Source organism: Spinacia oleracea, chromosome 6 (genome assembly GCF_020520425.1).
Source record: "Spinacia oleracea cultivar Varoflay chromosome 6, BTI_SOV_V1, whole genome shotgun sequence".
In the NCBI taxonomy this organism is placed as follows: Eukaryota; Viridiplantae; Streptophyta; class Magnoliopsida; order Caryophyllales; family Amaranthaceae; genus Spinacia; species Spinacia oleracea.
Window position 1 is genome coordinate 142,325,750 of NC_079492.1, and position 19,175 is coordinate 142,344,924.

General features: G+C 37.7%; 1 protein-coding gene across 1 annotated transcript; it reads left to right on the plus strand.

Annotated features, from left to right (window-relative positions):
• The first annotated feature begins 15,487 nt into the window (after positions 1 to 15,487).
• On the plus strand, positions 15,488 to 19,171 carry LOC110784357 (PGR5-like protein 1A, chloroplastic). The gene is made up of 11 exons (XM_021988801.2): positions 15,488 to 15,878; positions 16,743 to 16,861; positions 16,981 to 17,077; positions 17,193 to 17,293; positions 17,405 to 17,461; positions 17,586 to 17,662; positions 17,816 to 17,867; positions 17,975 to 18,085; positions 18,170 to 18,267; positions 18,364 to 18,440; positions 18,839 to 19,171. The coding sequence occupies exons 1-10, from the start codon at positions 15,674 to 15,676 to the stop codon at positions 18,431 to 18,433; spliced, it is 987 nt and encodes a 328-aa protein (XP_021844493.1). The 5' UTR covers positions 15,488 to 15,673; the 3' UTR covers positions 18,434 to 18,440; positions 18,839 to 19,171.
• The last annotated feature ends 4 nt before the right edge of the window (positions 19,172 to 19,175 follow it).

Consider the following 19,175-nt stretch of genomic DNA (forward strand, 5'->3'; position numbering starts at 1 on the left):
TGTCTGAAATTAATCGTTTGACGTATACTTCACATCCCCAAATCTTAAGAAAAGACACATTTGGAGGCTTTCCAAACCATAATTCGTATGGAGTCTTTTCGACAGCTTTAGACGGAGCTCTATTTATAGTGAGTGCAGCTGTATTTAGTGCATGTCCCCAAAATTCTAATGGAAGTTCGGCCTGACCCATCAACCTGACCATGTCTAGCAAGGTTCTGTTCCTCCGTTCTGACACACCGTTCCATTGTGGTGTTCCAGGAGGAGTCAATTCTGATAGAATTCCACATTCTTTTAGATGGTCATCAAATTCATAGCTCAGATATTCACCGCCTCTATCAGACCGCAGTGCCTTAATCTTCTTGCCTAATTGATTCTCTACTTCACTCTGAAATTCCTTGAATTTGTCAAAGGATTCAGACTTATGCTTCATTAGGTAGACATAACCATACCTACTGAAGTCATCAGTGAAAGTGATAAAGTAGCTGAAACCACCTCTAGCATTTGTACTCATTGGTCCACATACATCTGTATGGATTAAACCCAATAGTTCATTTGCTCTTTCTCCAACTTTGGAGAAAGGTTGCTTTGTCATTTTGCCAAGTAAACATGATTCGCATTTACCATAATCCTCTAAGTCAAATGGTTCTAGAATTCCTTCCCTTTGAAGTCTTTCTAAGCGTTTCAAGTTTATATGGCCTAATCGACAATGCCACAAATAGGTGAGATCTGAATCATCCTTTTTGGCCCTTTTGGTATTTATGTTATATACTTGTTTGTCGTGATCTAATAAATAAAGTCCATTGACTAATCTAGCAGATCCATAAAACATCTCTTTAAAATAAAACGAACAACTATTGTCTTTTATTATAAAGGAAAATCCCTTAGCATCTAAGCAAGAAACTGAAATGATGTTTTTAGTAAGACTTGGAACATGGAAACATTCTTCCAGTTCCAAAACTAGCCCGGAGGGCAACGACAAATAGTAAGTTCCTACGGCTAATGCAGCAATCCGTGCTCCATTTCCCACTCGTAGGTCGACTTCACCCTTGCTTAACTTTCTACTTCTTCTTAGTCCCTGTGGATTGGAACATAAGTGTGAGCCACAACCTGTATCTAATACCCAAGAAGTTGAATTAGCAAGTATACAGTCTATAACGAAAATACCTGAAGATGGAACGACTGTTCCGTTCTTCTGATCTTCCTTTAGCTTCAAGCAATCTCTCTTCCAATGCCCCTTCTTCTTGCAGTAGAAGCATTCGGATTCAGAAGTGGGTTGACTGACCTTCCTCTTTGCAGATTTGGCGCCAGTTTGCTTAGTTGGGCTGGCCTTGTTGCCACCTTTCTTAGCATTCCTCTTCTTTCCAGATTTCTTGAACTTGCCCCCACGCACCATAAGCACATCCTGCTTATCACTTTTGAGCGTCTTTTCAGCGGTCTTCAGCATACCGTGAAGCTCAGTGAGCGTTTTGTCCAGACTATTCATACTGTAGTTCAGTTTGAACTGATCATACCCGCTATGAAGAGAATGGAGGATGGTGTCTATAGCCATTTCCTGAGAAAATTGCTGATCCAGCCGACTCATATTCTCAATGAGTCCAATCATTTTGAGAACATGTGGACTTACGGGCTCGCCTTTCTTAAGCTTGGTCTCAAGAATTTGCCTATGAGTCTCGAATCTTTCGACTCGAGCCAGATCTTGGAACATGTTCTTCAACTCACTGATGATTGTGAAAGCATCTGAGTTGATGAACGTTTTCTGCAGATCCGCACTCATGGTGGCGAGCATTAGACATTTCACATCCTTGTTGGCATCAATCCAACGATTGAGGGCAGCCTGAGTGACCCCGTCGCCTGGAGCTTCGGGCATCGCCTCATCTAGGACATACTCCTTTTCTTCCTGCATAAGAACTATTTGCAAGTTCCTTTGCCAGTCAAGGAAGTTTTTCCCGTTCAACTTCTCCTTTTCGAGAATTGATCGAATGTTGAATGAATTGTTGTTTGCCATATTAAAAACTACAATTGAAAAGAATAAACAAATAAATAACCATTCACAGTTTCTCTTAATAAACTTAAATTCTAGCATACATGCATAATTCAATGTTTATTAAGCATTTTATTCAAGTTATGTGTTCCGGCAGGTGTGAATAAAATGATTCCAAGATCCTAAAATCATTGAAGAACTAAGCACAGTTTGTCGACTTAATCCTAGAACATCTTAGGTAAGCAAAAGCCTTTTGCTAATAGTCTAGAAACTATTCTTGGTTGATAGGTACGTCTAAGAACTTATTAGGTAAACCTATCGAATTTGCCACGACATAAAAGGACTCCTTACTTATATCGTTGAGTTTCACCAAAACTAACATGTACTCACAATTATTTGTGTACCTTGCCCCTTTAGGACCAATAAGTAACACCTCGCTGAGCGAAAACTATTACTAGATTGATGTAAAGGATATCCAAGCAAGTGTATATTTTGGCATGGCACCTTTTAACTCAATTTTTAAGTTTGGAACTTAAGGCTCTTACTATGTTGGTTAGATTTTAAGTGAACTAAAATCCTTAATCATGCAACATAATCAAGCTTTTGATCTCATGCATTTTAAGACATATTTAAAGCAATAAATAACTTAAAACATGCATAAGATATTTGTGATCTAGTATGGCCCGACTTCATCTTGAAGCTTTGACTTCAAAGTCCGTCTTGAAAATCTCCGTGGGAGGCACCATTTTCTTCAAATAGGATAAGCTATAACTAATTACAACTATTTGATGGTTCGCAGACCATATTTGAATTGAAAAATAACTTTGGTACTTTAGACCAATTACATTCAAATTAATGGTACGCAGACCATATTTTCTATCCTATTTGGGCCATACTAGTCACTTCATAACCTGCAAAACAGTACATATACAATATATACCATTCACCCATTCATTATCATGAATGGCCCACATAGCTGGTTAGTAAAACACATTATGCATCACGTAAACATTTGCAGCAATTAATCAAGGGCACCAATAATCTACCAATTATTCAGTCCTTATTAATTCTAATCAAGTTGTTTTAACCTTAAGGATTTGTAGACCTAATCAAGAGTTTATGACTAAAAAGCGCTCCCACTTAAACCAATAAATTCATATGCTTTACCAATTTTAAACATAAAAATGTATTTCTAGTCCAACCGGAAACATACAAATTTAATTAAAATTTAAAGCTCATATCAATTTATAATTGAATCCAAAAATTTAATTTAATTTCAGTCGTATTTAAATTAATTCATGATTTTAATTTTAGTAAAATAATTAGAATAAATAACATTTATTATAATTATAATATTCAAAATTAAAATCCAAGAAAATAATTCAAATTATTAATTTTAAAATTAATTAAAATTACGTGAACTGAAATTTTCAAATTAAACATTCAAAACGATCTAATCGTAACGCAAACACCCTACGCGTTGCACGCCCATGGACCGTACGCACACAGCCATTGCTGGCCATGTGCGCGCAGCCCATGCGCTCGTCGCATAGCTGCTGCTTCCCTATCGCAAGCCTCCGCACACATCGTGCTCGCTGCGCGCGCGACATCGCTCGCTGGGCGCGCGACATCGCTCGCTGGGCGCGCGAGCCATCGCTCGCTGGGCGCGCGACATCGCTCGCTGGGCGCGCGACATCGCTCGCTGTGCGCGCGAGCCATCGCTCGCTGGCGCGCGACATCGCTCGCTGGGCGCGCGACATCGCGCGCTGTGCGCGCGAGTGATGCTGGGCGCAGCGCTCGTGGCACGCGAGCTTGCGCTCGCTGCGCGCGAGGCTGCGCGCTCTTGTGCGAGGCAGCGCGCGCTGTGGCGCAGCTCGCTTGCTGTCCACACGCGACTGCCTTGGCTCGCCCTTCGCCCATGCCCATTCGTTCATTGCTCGTGGCACACGACACAAGGCAGGGCTGCTGCCTTGTGCTCGTGCACTACGCCCTTGCTCATTGCATTCGTGCCGCACGGGCGACGAGCTCCCTTGCTCGTCGTCGCATGCCCGCATTATACAACACCCCTTAAGGGTAACACGAAGCGTCCATTGCTTCGTGCGTGCAATTTATATGAACGAATCGCATAAAAATTTAAAATTTATATTTAAAATTAATGACAAATTAATAAATATTATTAATTTCATAATTTTAGGGCGAAAAAATCGAAAATTTATTATCCAATTGATTTCCGATTGTTATGGATTCAAGTCTAGGTCATAAAAATTTAAAATTTATCGTAAATTTACAATTTTTATGGTGGTTTTTAATCATAGGTTTCTAATTAAATTACAATTAATTATGAAAATCAAATTAATTCTAAATTATTCTAATTTTCAACAAATTAATCATAATTACAAATTAGATTGCATAATTAACAAGACTAGGCATTCAAACTTGTTAAACATATGCAGTAGGTCAATCAAAAATTCAAGATTTATCAACAAGAATCGCAAATATTTAATTTAACATCTTAAATTTACGAAATTTTGCATTCGAAAAACTAAAACCTTCGAAAAGTCATAGTTAGGCTTCGAATTTGAGAATTCTGGGTTCGGCAGAAAAATACTATTTTTGTCAAAATTTTAGAATGCCTTTTACATGCGGAATTGACACAAAAATCACTCAATTCGGATGAGTAACGAAGAAAATGCCGAAAAACTGCGTACGTATAATTAAATAAACGCAATTTGCAATTAATTAACAATTACGAAAATTAATCACCCCTTTTAATTCTTGCAAATTTGTAATATTTAACCATGTTCATGCAATTTAGATTATGAAAATAATAAGGGGCTCGTGATACCACTATTAGGTTATGATACATATGACATTACATAGATCATGCGGAAACAACCATTAACCCAGGACAACATATTATTTACACATAATCATATAGCATAATTTAGATGCATACTCTTTGTTGCGTGCCCTCCCTAGCTGCGCCCGAACCGAACAAGAACAAGTCTTTAGGACTCCAAGTGTCGTCCCTCCGTAGATAGTCCACAGCACGTCCGGATCCGCCTTAAGATTGACCAACTAGAATCGCCCTTAAGGTACTAGAAAATTTCGGCACTTTATGAGCAAGATGTGTGTTTTAATTTTTCTCTCAAAAAACTCACTTTTGAATACTTTGAAACTTGTGTATAAATTATGACCCCTAGGCCTTTATTTATAGAGTTATGGAAAAGGAATCGTAATCCTAGTAGGATACGAATTAATTGAAATTAGAATCCTACATGAATTCTATTTAATTAATTTATCCAATTAGGAATAGAAATTTAATCATACACTGACTCTTGTAGATTCAGGAATCACGCATGAGCACAAACTCACACACACACGGCAGCCACAAGGGCTGCCCATGCGCGTGCGAGCAGCAGCCCACGCAGCGCGGCCCACGCATCCGTGGCCCTTGGCGCGCGCTGGGCCTGCCTTGCGGTAGGCCTGGGCGCTGCCTTGGCTGGGCTTGTGGCGCGCATGCTTGCTGGGCGATGGCCCCGGCTTCGTGCTGGGCCTTCGTCCGGCAAGCCTCGTCCGATGCTAATTCGTACGATACGCTTCCGATTAAATTTCCAGTTCCGGAATTTATTTCCGATACGAACAATATTTAATATTTCCGATTCCGGAATTAATTTCCGTTTCGAACAAATATTTAATATTTCCGTTTCCGGAATTATTTTCCGATTCCGGTAATATTTCCGATTCTGACAATATTTCCGTTTCCGGCAATATTTCCGATTCTGGTAATATTTCCATTTCCAATAATATTTTCCGATACGTACCATGTTTCCGTTTCCGGCAACATCTACGACTTGGATAATATTCATATTTCCGATACGATCCATATTTCCGTTTCCGGCAATATCATCGTTTCCGGAGTATTCATTTCTTGCCTGTGACGATCTTAGCTCCCACTGAAACCAAGATCCGTCGGTTCCGAATATTCATAGATGGAGTATTTAATGCCATTAAATACTTGATCCGTTTACGTACTATTTGTGTGACCCTACGGGTTCAGTCAAGAGTAAGCTGTGGATTAATATCATTAATTCCACTTGAACTGAAGCGGCCTCTAGCTAGGCATTCAGCTCACTTGATCTCACTGAATTATTAACTTGTTAATTAATACTGAACCGCATTTATTAGACTTAACATAGAATGCATACTTGGACCAAGGGCATTATTTCCTTCATGAACTGGCTGAGGGATTGAACAGCAAAAGATATGTCAGGTCTAGTGTGAGTAAGAAAGTTCAACTTTCCCACATAGCATCTATACAATTCTGCATTGAAATATTGTTCACCATCTGTTGTCAGCTTCATGTCAAGAGGAAAAGGAGTGACAGTAGGTTTAGACAAATCCCATTCACAATCATGGAGAAGCTCTTTTGTATACTTCTTCTGTGTTAAAATGTATCCATCAGATGTCTGACTAACTTCAATTCCAAGGAAGAAATTTAGGATCCCTAGATCTTTAATACTGAAAGTATTATGTAGATGTTGTTTAAGAGCCTTTATTGTAGCTTCATTAGAGCCTGTGATGATAATATCATCAACATAGACAGCCACCACTGTAATGTCTGCAGAATCATGTTTGATGAAAAGAGAATAATCACTCTTTGATTGTATGTACCCTTGGGACTTGAGCTCACAGTGAAGCCTAGCAAACCATTGCCTTGAATCTTGTTTAAGGCCATAAAGAGATTTATTTAGCTTACAGACATAACCATTGGGAGCTGAAACACCTTCAGGAACCTTCATGTATACTTCTTCCTCAAGAGTGCCATGAAGAAAGGCATTGTTAATGTCTAACTGGAAAAGTTTCCATTGTTTGCTGGCAGCTAAGCTAATTAGACACCTCACAGTGGCCATTTTGACAACAGGAGAGAATGTTTCATGGTAGTCAATACCATATTTTTGTGTGAACCCCTTTGCAACCAATCTGGCTTTGTATCTTTCAACTGAGCCATCTGCATTCTTTTTGATCCTGTAGACCCATTTACATCCAATGGCCTTCTTTCCTTTAGGCAATAGGACATAATCCCAGGTTTTGTTATGTTGCAATGCACTGATTTCTTTATCCATTGCATCTATCCACTTTGAATCTGTAGCAGCTTCAGAATATGTAGTAGGTTCAACCAGTTCCATATGTGCAGCAATGAGAAGCTTATGGTGATCTGGCAATTTGTCATAAGCCACAAGATTGCACCAGTGTTTTGGAGGTTTGTGACAAACATAATCATTGAAATGAGAGGGTGGTTTGATAGTTCTGGTAGATTTTCTAGGTGCTGGTGGAGAAGGTGGAGAAGATGGTGGAGTGAAAGAGATGTCAGATGTGGGGAAATTAACAACAGAAATAGACAAGGGAGTTGTGGTTGTAGAATTAGAAGAATCAAGATCTTGTGATGAAATATCAGGTAAATCTGAAGAGTAAGGAGTAGTATTTGGTAAAAAGAATTGAGTGGAATAAGCAACTGATGGATCAGGTGAGAAATGGAAAGGAAAATGGTGTTCATGGAACACAACATCCCTGGAAACCACTGATTTCTTTGTGTTGAGATTGAGAACTTTGTAAGCTTTCTGATTTGGAGGGTATCCAAGTAGAACACATGGATCTGCTCTTGGGTCAAACATGGATCTGTTGACCTTAGAGGTAGTAATGTAGCACAGACATCCAAAGACTTTCAAGTGAGATAAGTCAGGTGGTTGTTTGAATAGCTTCTCATATGGTGTACTGAACTGAATACTTTTTAAAGGCATTCTGTTGATCAGAAAAGTAGCAGTTAATATACAATCACTCCAATACTTATCAGGTAGTTTGGACTGAAAAAACAAAGCTCTTGCAGTTTCAAGAAGATGTTTATGCTTTCTTTCAACCACACCATTTTGCTGAGGTGTGTGACTACAGCTTTTCTGTTGAAGAATTCCTTTGCTAAGAAACAATTCCTTCATTGCACCTTCTGTCAAATCAGGTGCATTATCTAATCTAACTGATTTAACTGTAAAACCAAAATGATTCTCAACATACAGTAAAAAATCAGTCATAATTTTGACAGAATCTGTTTTATTTCTCATTAAATGAGTCCAAGTCATCCTAGTGTAATCATCCACAATTGTTAAGAACTGATTACATCTAGAAGAATCAAGTACAGAGTAGGGCCCCCATACATCTACATGTAACAAGTCAAAGGGCTGTACTGACTTAATAGTGCTAGTGGGGAAAGGGAACCTTGTTTGCTTAGCTAATGGACAAATCTGACAAAAACATTCAGCTAGGCAACCTTTGACATTAATGTTCTTAATATTCTTTATTTTTCCAAAAGAAATATGTCCTAGTCTAAGATGCCAAAGTTTAGCTTCTTCAACTTCAGATGCCATGCTGGAAAGAGCATAATTGTGTGACATTGTACTGCTATCAGATGCCAACAACTCTTCATTCAAACAATACAGGCCTTTGTCCAATCTACCAAGCAGAGTATGCTTGTTCTTGGAAAGGTCCTGTGCAAAACATTCATTATGTGTGAATAAAACTGAACACTGGATATCATTGCAGAGTTGAGAAATACTAATCAGGTTGAACTGGAAACCTAGAACATACAACACATTCCTAAGTGTTATATTATTTCCTAGGTCAATTATACCTTTGTGTGTTACCTGTAATTCTGTTCCATCAGGAATTGTGATGGTGTGTTGTTTATCATCAACAGATTCTAACTTACTGAACATTTTTTTCTCTGAACACATGTGATCACTTGCACCACTATCTAGAATCCACTTAGCTTTAAATTTAGAAAGGAGACAAAATGTACCTCTCAATTGAGTAGTAGTTTCTAAACCAAGAGAACCAGAACCAGAACATTCGGCTTGGTTAGCAACTTTCTGAGTGTTAAGCAGGCCCAAAATCTTGTTGTATTGTTCTTCTGTAAATGTGGCATGAACCATTCCTGTATCTCCCTCAGTTGGACTTTCCTTTTCAGTAAACTCTTCTAACTGAGCAGCTGCTGCTACTCTTTTGCCTCTGCCTTTGAAATCCTTAGGATAGCCATGTAGCTTCCAACATTTATCAACAGTGTGATTCTTCATTTTGCAATGTTCACAGTATAAATTGTTTCTACTGTAAGTAAAGTTTCTTGGTTGATTTCCACCTATGTTTTGCATGCCAGAACTAGAACCATAGTTAGACTTATATGGCCTATTATCAGTGAACTTTCTTGCAGTGAACACAGTAGATTCCAAGTTGTGATTTCTGTTGCTATTAACTTCTTTCTGTTGTTCTTCTTGAAGCAATAATCCATATGCTTTAGAGATTGTTGGAAGTGGACTCATCATGAGAATAGTGCTTTTAGAGTGATCATACTTCTCATTCAATTTCATCAAAAACTGAATCAACCTTTGATTCTGTTGAGACTTCAGAAGTTTCTGTGTGAGAGTGCAATTACAGCCAGTGCATATACAAGATGGTAAAGGATCCAAGCCATCTAGTTGATCCCAAAGAAGTTTGATCTTAGTGAAAAATCCTGAGATTTGCTCATCATCATCTTGATTCAAATCACATAGTTTCTGCTGAACTGAGAATAACTGTGGACCAGATGATTGAAAAAATCTCTCTTCAAGATCTAACCAGATATCTCTTGCTGTTTTGAGGTACAAAACACTTCTTGCAATTGAAACTTCAAGAGATCCTAACATTCAAGAGATTACCAAATCGTTGCACCTATTCCAGATTCTAAAATTTTCTGAGTTTGCTGTTGGTTGATCCAAAGTTCCATCAACAAAACACAATTTGTTTCTAGCAGACAAAGCTATCATCATAGATCTTTTCCAGTCATTAAAGCACTTGCCATCAAAGACTATATTGACCAATTTTGAAGTATTAAGATCATTATTGCTGAGATAGTAAGCTGAATTTGGATTGAGTGAAGAATCAGTATCAGTAGGCATTCTGAAGAGAACAAAGATGAAATTCTACAGAATTTCAGCTGCTGAAAAACAGAATCAAGGATTCTAAATTGAGAACAACTTGATCAATTGATCAAGCAATATAGAAGAAGTAGAAATTTACGGAAACAATTCAGGCAGGATCTAATGATCTTGCTCTGATACCATGTCAATTTTCACCTCTTTAGGATGAAAACTTCTTGAGAGAATTAGAGAGAAAATGCTTAAGAAGAATGAAGATATTATTTCATTGAATGAATTCGAATAATTACAGCAGGAACTATATTTATACAATCTGTATGCTAACTTCTATGAGGTGTTTCCACCAATCAAAACATTCTAAATGTACAGCTCATCATTGTCAGTTTATTGCATAAATAGATCATCAACTAACAGCTCTAACAGCTCTAACAACCTTCCTTAAATCTAGGGAATCAGTTAGCCACTGCTTCTAGAAGTTGTTGAGCTGGTCATTGTGTGCACAAGGTTGCTGCTGCTTGTTTTGCTTTGCTTTGATATGTTGGTTGCTCGTGTGGTGCAAGGCTGAATACCATGCTGAATACCAACAAGAGCCGTGGAGAGGAGAGTCAGGAACACCAAACTAACTTGTATTTAATTTTGGTATATGTGATAATGTGTGACTTGATCATGCATATTAATTGTTTTCACATTATACACGAAGTTAATTTATATTTTGATTTCCATGTTCTACAAATTCTTGAAATGTATATTTCCTCTATTTCTTTACCTGCGCCTTTTAGGTCGGGGACAACACTAAAAAATGAAGCAAATATCAAGAACTCCCATGCGACAGCAAATAAATTAGGTAGATTTTTTTTATTTTTTTTACATTAGCTTACTAAACAACAACTACATAAAACTAGTAAATGATACTAAATTTGCAGCCGCTCTTTTTTCTAGGTTATGTGCTTGATCAACTCGCTGCCTATCCACTTTATGAATGCTACACCAGGAAAATCTCTTACCTACTCGCTTGATTTCATCTATTGTCCACCGCATCTGAATTTCTATTGAATCATCTTCCAAGAACATATGAACCAGTACCTGAGAATCAGTGAGGATAGTAACTTTTTCCAGGCGTGCTTGATTGGCCCACTACAAAGCAAGGAGGCAGCCCATTGTCTCAGCATGTAAAGCAGTTGTTGTAGTCCCAGAATATGCTCCACCTAAAACATTTCCATCTGCTCTGTTGTGGTCTTCCCAAACCCAACCCAACCCCGCATTGGTCGTATTCTTGTGCCAAGAACCATCCACAAGAAGCATATATGTTGGACCAGTAGTACCAGCATCACTGATGATAGCTCTAGAGAAACCATCCACAAGAAGCATATATGTTGGACCAGTGGAATACTTGGTTCGATGTAGAAGTTGTAAAGAATTGCCAAGCTTCTTACTGAAAATATCATGTTGATCGAGCCCTTCTTTCACTAAAGCAAAAACTGAAGCGATAGTGGTGATGGCATTCTTGAAAATGTGGTTATTCCTCGATAACCACAGAGCCCATTTAGTGCTAATGAAATAGACATTTCTTTGATTATTCTTTCCATCCTGGCGTTGAAATAGTCGGATATATTTCAGAAACCAATCCACAAAGGAAATGGTTTCATTGATTTCTGAATGGATCGCAAGCAAACCATCCCTCCAAACGTGTTTTGCAATACTACAAAAACAAAAAATGTGCTGGATACCTTCATCTCCATTCGCACAAGTATCACATTTTATATTCACCTCAACCCCCCTGTGTCTAAGATTCACCTTAGTTGCAATTCCATTATGAAAACGTTTCACAAGAAAATCTTCCATTTAGGAGGAATTTTCATAGACCACAGGTTCTTGAAATAATCAGAAGACGGTCTATTATGGCTTAGAGTCAAGTCTTCTACAACTAACATTGCATAAGCAGTTTTAACTGTAAACTTACATGACTTGTGATAACGCCAGTAAAGAGTATCCTCTTCATCTTGAGAAGGCAGCTTCATACTCACAATTCGGCGAGCATGATAAAAATCAAAACTTGCTTTGATTCTAGTATGATTCCATTATTTGCCCGAAGGAAGAATAAATTGATTAACCCTCCAATCTCTCGCATTCTGAAGGTGGACGTCTGAATTGTACACCGAAATGTCTCCTAGAACCCATATATCCTTACCTGCCACCACTCGCCGACCATTCCCGATTTTCCAATCACAACCTTTTAGGAGAAGGTTACTAGCTCAGCACAAACCTCTCATTCCCCATGAAAAACTTTTCCCAACAAACCTAGCAGAAATTCCTATTATTAGTGGCATTGAAAATTTCCTCCCACAAATCCCTGCCAACAACGATTGAGGAGTATTGAAAATCCGCCAAGCTTGTTTCATCAGTAGAGCCTTATTTAGAGATTACATTCCCCTAATTCCCAAACCTCCCATACCCTTAGAAAGCTGAATAGTTTTCCTATTAACCTAGTGCATACCAGAAGTATTATTATTAGACCAGAAATTTTTTGCCAGAATTGAATCGACTTTGAATGCAACTGAAATTGGAACTTCCATACAAGAAAGAACATGTGTCGACATTGCAACAAGGACCGTGTTAATTAAAATCAGCTTTTGAGATTGGAAAGAGGCACATAATTCCAAGAATTAACCCTAGCAGCGACCTTATCGACATGAACTGAAAGTTGGAGTGCTTAGGACCAACCAAATCCACAGGAACACCCAAATGTGTTGACAAAGAAGGAACCAGGTTCATTTGAAAAATGGATTTAAATTTTTGTCTAACATCCACAGGTGTATTAGGACAAACCTTGAAATGAGATTTTTGAAGATTCAGTTGTTGCTCCGAAATCGCACAGAATCTGGAAATAATGTTGTTCACCTGTGTACAATTGTCCTCTGTAGATTTGAAGAACATAAGGGCATCATCCGCAAAGAAAAGATGCGATATCTGAGGGCAACCTCGAGTGATGTTAATCCCTTTAAATAAGTGGATATCACTACCCAATTGCAGCATACGGGATAAGACATCCATACAAAAGAGAAATAGAAAAGGCGATAAAGGATCTCCTTGACGTATTCCACAATTAGGCTTAAACTGATATGAAGTATCACCCTTTAGGAGAACTTTATATGATGCCGTTGAAATACACTAGTGGATCAGATGAATCCAATGACAAGGAAAGCCGTAAGCTTTTAAAGATTTCAATAGAAAAACCCAATGAACTCTATCATAGGCTTTTCTCATATCAATTTTAACTGTAGCTAGGTACCCAGTACCTTTTCGACGACGATTGATCTTGTCGATAAGTTCATGACTAATGAGAACATTATCCGGCATAAATCTACTTGAAATGAAATTAAGCATGCTGAGATAGAGAAATGATGGATGGAAGGATGGACTTCATCCTCATAACCAAGCATTTAGAGGCACACTTGTAAATTGTATTACATAGACTGATAGGCCTCAAATGGCCTACTTCTTCTGGAATATCGTTTTGAGGAATCATTACCAGGATAGTATGATTCCACTCTTTCAAAAGATAGCCCGCAACCAAGAAACTCTTAAAAGCGTCACAAACTGACCTTCCCACTATTTCCCAGTGTAGTTTGAAGAAAGCTGTTGTGAAACCATCAGGACCTGGAGATTTTGAGTTATCCATTGCAAACATAGCAGATCCTTGTTCCTGGGATTATTGTGGTAGATCTAATTCTCTGAAAACCATGTCAAGATCATCATTATAATAAACATCTTGGTTTGAATGAAAAATTTCTTTCAAAGAATCAACCAAAAGACCCTTCACTTGTTCTTGTCCCTCAATCCAATCACCATCTTGATCTTTTAAAATTAGAATCTCATTTTTCTTTTGTCTCCTTTTGACCTTAGTATACATCAAGGATGTTGGTAAATCTCCATCTGAAATCCAACGCTCTTTCAATCGTTGCCTCTAAAATTTAACTTTAATGGAAGCTTGAGAAAAGGCTTGATCAACCTTTCCCATGTAATCTTCAGCCTGAAATAGATCCCTTATGGAAGTTCCTTCCAAGGTAAGGTCATCATTCAATTCCTTCCAATTAACACCCCATAACTTTTTAGTAAACAAACACCAACGCTAAATTTTCAAATGAAGTTCAACTAATCACCTAGACAACATAAACATAGGCAACCCTTGACCAGGTGTTCTCCAAACATTGTTAATTACATCAAAAACTTCAGCAAATTGAAGACACCTCAATTTGATATGGTCTGTTTTTCTAATTTGTCTAGCATCAGTAGAAAAAATAATATCAGCATGATCCGAGGCTAGAAAATGTTGGTTTACAATTTTGCTGTCCGGAAAGGACGAAAACCAATCATTAGACATATACCCCCTATCTAATCTCTCTAAAATTAACCCGAGGCCATCTCTTTTATTAGTCCACGTATATCTCGGCCCGGAGAATGGTACATCAATAAGTCGACTCTGTAATCTCCAACTTACAATCTCATCCCACACTCGTATCAAATTTGAACCCCCAAGTTTGTCACAATAATCTTCAACTTGGTTAAAATCCCCCAAAACTAGGCATTTTGGATACAAATAAAGAAGTTCTAACATTTGAGCCCAAACTAATGGCCTACTTCCAACAACGGGGAACCATAAAAGAACATAACGTAGTAAATATTAACACTAGATTCTTACACTACACATTACAAAGTTGGTTGAGCAAAAAACACCCGTGATGGCTAAATTACTCCACCCAAAAACAGCCAAGCCACCACTAGTACCTATTGGTTCTACTCCACAAGAGAAGGTAGGATTACAACCCTTAAATTTTAGGTATTGATGGTAAATATAAAATATGTATATAAGGGTAAACTGAGTATTTGGTTTATGAACACACTAAAAAGCATGTGAATATGCATACCATAAAAGGAAATGACGCAAGTAATATGCAACTTCCTTAAAAAAAATGGTACAATTAAAAAAAAAACGGATGTAGTATAACACTTCTACCTGTAATTTGCTACCCCGTATAATTGTTCACTTATCTAGTTATCCTCGCCTATGAAAAAAGAGAGGTTTTAGATTCAATTAGTTTAGATAAGTTTAGGTTAGAGAAGTTTACACTTTTGATTTTACTCTCTTGCAACCTGGTCCAATAAAGTCTAATAATTTTAAATGTGGTCCATAAGTTTAGATAAGTTTACAAGTTCATTTCAGTCCGAGAGATTTCACGTGAAAGGAACACACCAAAAACGTTGTTGGTTGTATTATTTAGTCTAACAACTAGTTTTGTCGAATTAATGTTTATTTTTGACAATCAGTTGTTGGTTGTTTATATAGGTTGTTTCCCTCGACACCAGACTTGTGTGCAACTTAGTCCACATCGAGCCATCCACAATCCAACCACGTGTCAACCAAAGAAAAGCCCAAGAACCTAGAATGACAAGCCAATAAAAAACATCCCACCTGGCCACCTTGATGACATGGCAGATTTACTGAAATCAAAACCAACGCCAAAAAAACAATTCTAATTTCCAACCCAACAGAAGAAGTATAGATCTTTTAGAAAGCCCCAATTAATTTCCCTCCACACAATACACCATTTGCCTTATCTCCAAAAGATCCCTCCAAACTCAAACCACAATGCCCAGAAAATTCCTTTACTATTTCCCCTGTGAAGAATGCTCTGTTTGAGCTGAAATAATTTTTGAAAAGTGGTAAAAAAAAATGGCTTCCAAACTAGGGGTTGCTGCTTTAACTTCCCCAAGGATTTTTTCAGCTCCAAGAAGAAAACCCTTAGTTACAGTCTCCACTGCATCTCCATTATCATTCTCTTTGAAGGATGCTTCTTCTCAGTTCATGGCTGTTCGCCGTCTCGCAGTTCGCCGTAGATTCTTACTTCTTGCCCCCAACGCTGCTACTGATAAGCAAGGTTTTTTTTTGGCACTTTTTCATGTTCAAGTACTTACTCTAAAGATTTGATTTTGACCATTATTTCTCTCATCAAACAATTATTAAAGGTTCAAGTCATTAAGCAATGATTAATAGGCCATGTCATCGAACTTGAATGATCAAGTATTTGTAAATAATGGAAGTATGTTGAAGTTTATTTTCAAGTAATTGGTTCAAAGCTGGATGTTGGTTGTTTTATACAATTAGCAGTACCTCATAAATCATACTCTTACAACATATTTGGTCATAACATTTAAGGGTTGATTAGCATTCGCAACTCTGAGGGCCAATCAAACATATTCTGAGGTTATAATAATGATATACTGATATAGATTTAGGGTCTATTAGCATTCGCAGCTCTGAGGGTCAATCAAACATTTTCCGAGGTTATAATACTGATATAGATTTAAGGGTCTATTAGCATTCGCAACTCTGAGGGCCAATCAAACATTTTCCGAAGTTATAATAATGATATAGATCTTCAAACAATCTAATTTCATAATAAAATTAGTGATGCTCATGTAAGCCTTTAGCTTGGCCTCTAGATCATGAGTTCATGACTTAGACATCAATGAAGTGGGAAAGGATTCGAATTAGTGAGCTCACTGCAATCTTGACCAGTTCAAAATGAGTTCTTCAACGAAGCATTAGATTATCCTAGTTGAAGATGCAAGAAACTTATCCTAGATGATTAATCTGAATGCAAATAGGAGTATTATAAAATAAAAAACAAATAGAATCCAATGAGAAAATTCGACTTACTAGCTTCTTCTGCAATACTTGTATTCATTTGTTCTTCTGTGAAAAATGAGAAGTATTAAGTAAAAGTAATTGTAATTTTCAGGTCAGACGGGAGGTGAAGACGAAACTATAGACAGTAATATGTTACAATATTGCAGTATTGACAAGAAGGCAAAGAAATCAATAGGGGATCTTGAACAGGATTTCTTACAAGCACTACAAGTATACATATAGTAACTCTTTGTTTAATTAGCTAGTTTCTCTTCATTTTCCCTGCTTCTTAGTATTCAGAACAGAACATTTGAGTATGGACTATAACACTACCTCTTTTCGGTGGTCAGTCATTCTACTATGAGGGGAAAGCTGTCATGTCAAACGAGGAATTCGACAATCTCAAGGAAGAGTTAATGTGGGAAGGAAGCAGCATAGTAATGCTAAGTTAGTTTCATTTGTACACTGTCAAAAACATTCGAAACTATTCAGTTGTTTCCTGACTAATGATGATGCTAATAAGTGTAACTTGTTTCATTTTCTTGACTAATTCACCAAACAGGTCCTGATGAGCAGAGGTTTCTAGAAGCTTCCATGGCTTATGTAGCTGGAAAACCAATTTTGTCAGATAAGGAGTTTGATGAACTAAAGATGAATCTTAAGGTCTGTACCTTGCTGACTGCTTGGAACAGACTTCTTTCTTATAAATAATCCCTCAGTATTTTTATCAGCTAACCTGTTGTCAATTGCTGATGCCACTCACTTGTTTTCCAGACGGGAGGTAGTATGATTGTCGTGGAGGGTCCTCGTTGCAGTCTTAGGAGTAGAAAGGTCTGATATGTTCCATTAGCATCTTTACTTTAAATGTTAAGTGTTCATATAATTATTTTAAGTTGTTAGAGTCACTTGATATCTATGATGGTTTGATTCTTCCTAATGAGCTTCAGTCTGACAGGTTTACAGCGACCTCAGTGTTGACTACTTCAAAATGTTCTTGTTGAATGTTCCAGCTGCTGTCGTTGCCCTTGGACTGTGAGTATATCTATAACCTGTTTACTGTCCTTTCCCCTTTCGCCTATGTTACTCAGAGTCATGTACTCCTCTAGTAGAATTCAAATATTTTCAGATTATATTCCTTGATCTACCATCAAATCTGATGTAGGAAATGGCTCAACTCTTGAACAGGTTTTTCTTCTTGGATGATCTGACCGGATTTGAGATCACTGTACTGTTGGAGGTAATAATCTTACTTACTGTTTCACCAATCTCAGTCTATTTGTGTTCCTATTCTTGTATTCATCAGTAACTGCAGGAATTTGATCATTCTGTTTTACATCACTGCAGCTTCCAGAGCCTTTCAGTTTCATTTTCACATGGTTTGCTGCACTTCCAGCAATACTATGGTTATCTCAGGCCATCACAAAGCTTATTGTCAGAGATTTTCTCATTTTGAAGGTAATGCATCCCCTTTTTTCATGAGCATAACAATTTAATTAACGTCCTTAATCATGTGGTTAATATATTGTTACCATCTACTAGGGCACTTGTCCTAACTGTGGTACAGAGAACCTCTCCTTCTTTGGAACTATTCTTTCAGTATCCAGTGGCGGCGCCACCAACAGTGTGAAATGCTCAGAGTAAGAAATAATCTACCTGCTACAAATAATTTTGGAACTTGAGAAATATATTAATTATTTCTTGTCTAATAATCGTTATGAAACATCTTTCTTCAGCTGTGGCACGAAATTAGAATTTGATTCGAGTAAGCGTATGTTGACAATACCAGAAGGAAGCCAAGCTTAAGGTCAAGGTATACACAATATACTTGTCTGTAATCCCCTGCTAATTATCTGATTTAAGTCTTCTGAAGTTGTCTTGACCTTATACCTAAAACATGATCCCAAGTACTATCTGAAATGCAATTTTTCTATATACTACAGACCCAACGAAGAATCATTGAGGTCTCAGCTTAGTGGTTAAGATTGACCTCTGTATAATAGGTCTTAGGTTCGAATCTCTCCGCCCCCATTTGTAATTTGCATTGCCCTTGTGGCTCATTCGCATAGGGATTATTCCTAACTAATGGGAGATTTGATTTAAGAAAATGGTTAAAACTATGGATTATTTACACCAAAATTTCCAGAAATACCCAAGTTTGTCGCGCCGAATTTTTGGCTACTAATATATATACACTTTTCTTTGTTGCAGATTTTGTGCAAGGGTATATTCAGCTGATTGCGCGCAAGTGTGGAATTTAATTGGGATGCTGTATTAATTCCTTTGTAGATTGAAAGGGTTGAGATCAGCGGGTTCTTGTCGCAAATCTGCAGGGTGTAACAGTTCGCTAATAAATTTCTGCAACCTATGTATATTCCGATAAACTTCCTGCATACTAGAGGCAGAGTAAAAGTGAATATTCTCCTTATGTAATTCTTATACAAGCTCTTGAACCATTGGATATGGAGTGAAACACAAACCTCAATCTCTATGAGACTCTATGTAAATTTTTACCAGTATTGTACATGAACTCTATGGCACTCACTAT

Coding starts and splice junctions, on each gene's coding strand:
- LOC110784357 (XM_021988801.2), top strand. CDS start 15,674: ATGGCTTCCAAACTAGGGGTTGCTGCTTTAACTTCCCCAAGGATTTTT. Junction 15,879..16,742: donor CGCTGCTACTGATAAGCAAG/GTTTTTTTTTGG, acceptor TGTAATTTTCAG/GTCAGACGGGAGGTGAAGAC. Junction 17,462..17,585: donor GCAGTCTTAGGAGTAGAAAG/GTCTGATATGTT, acceptor TCAGTCTGACAG/GTTTACAGCGACCTCAGTGT.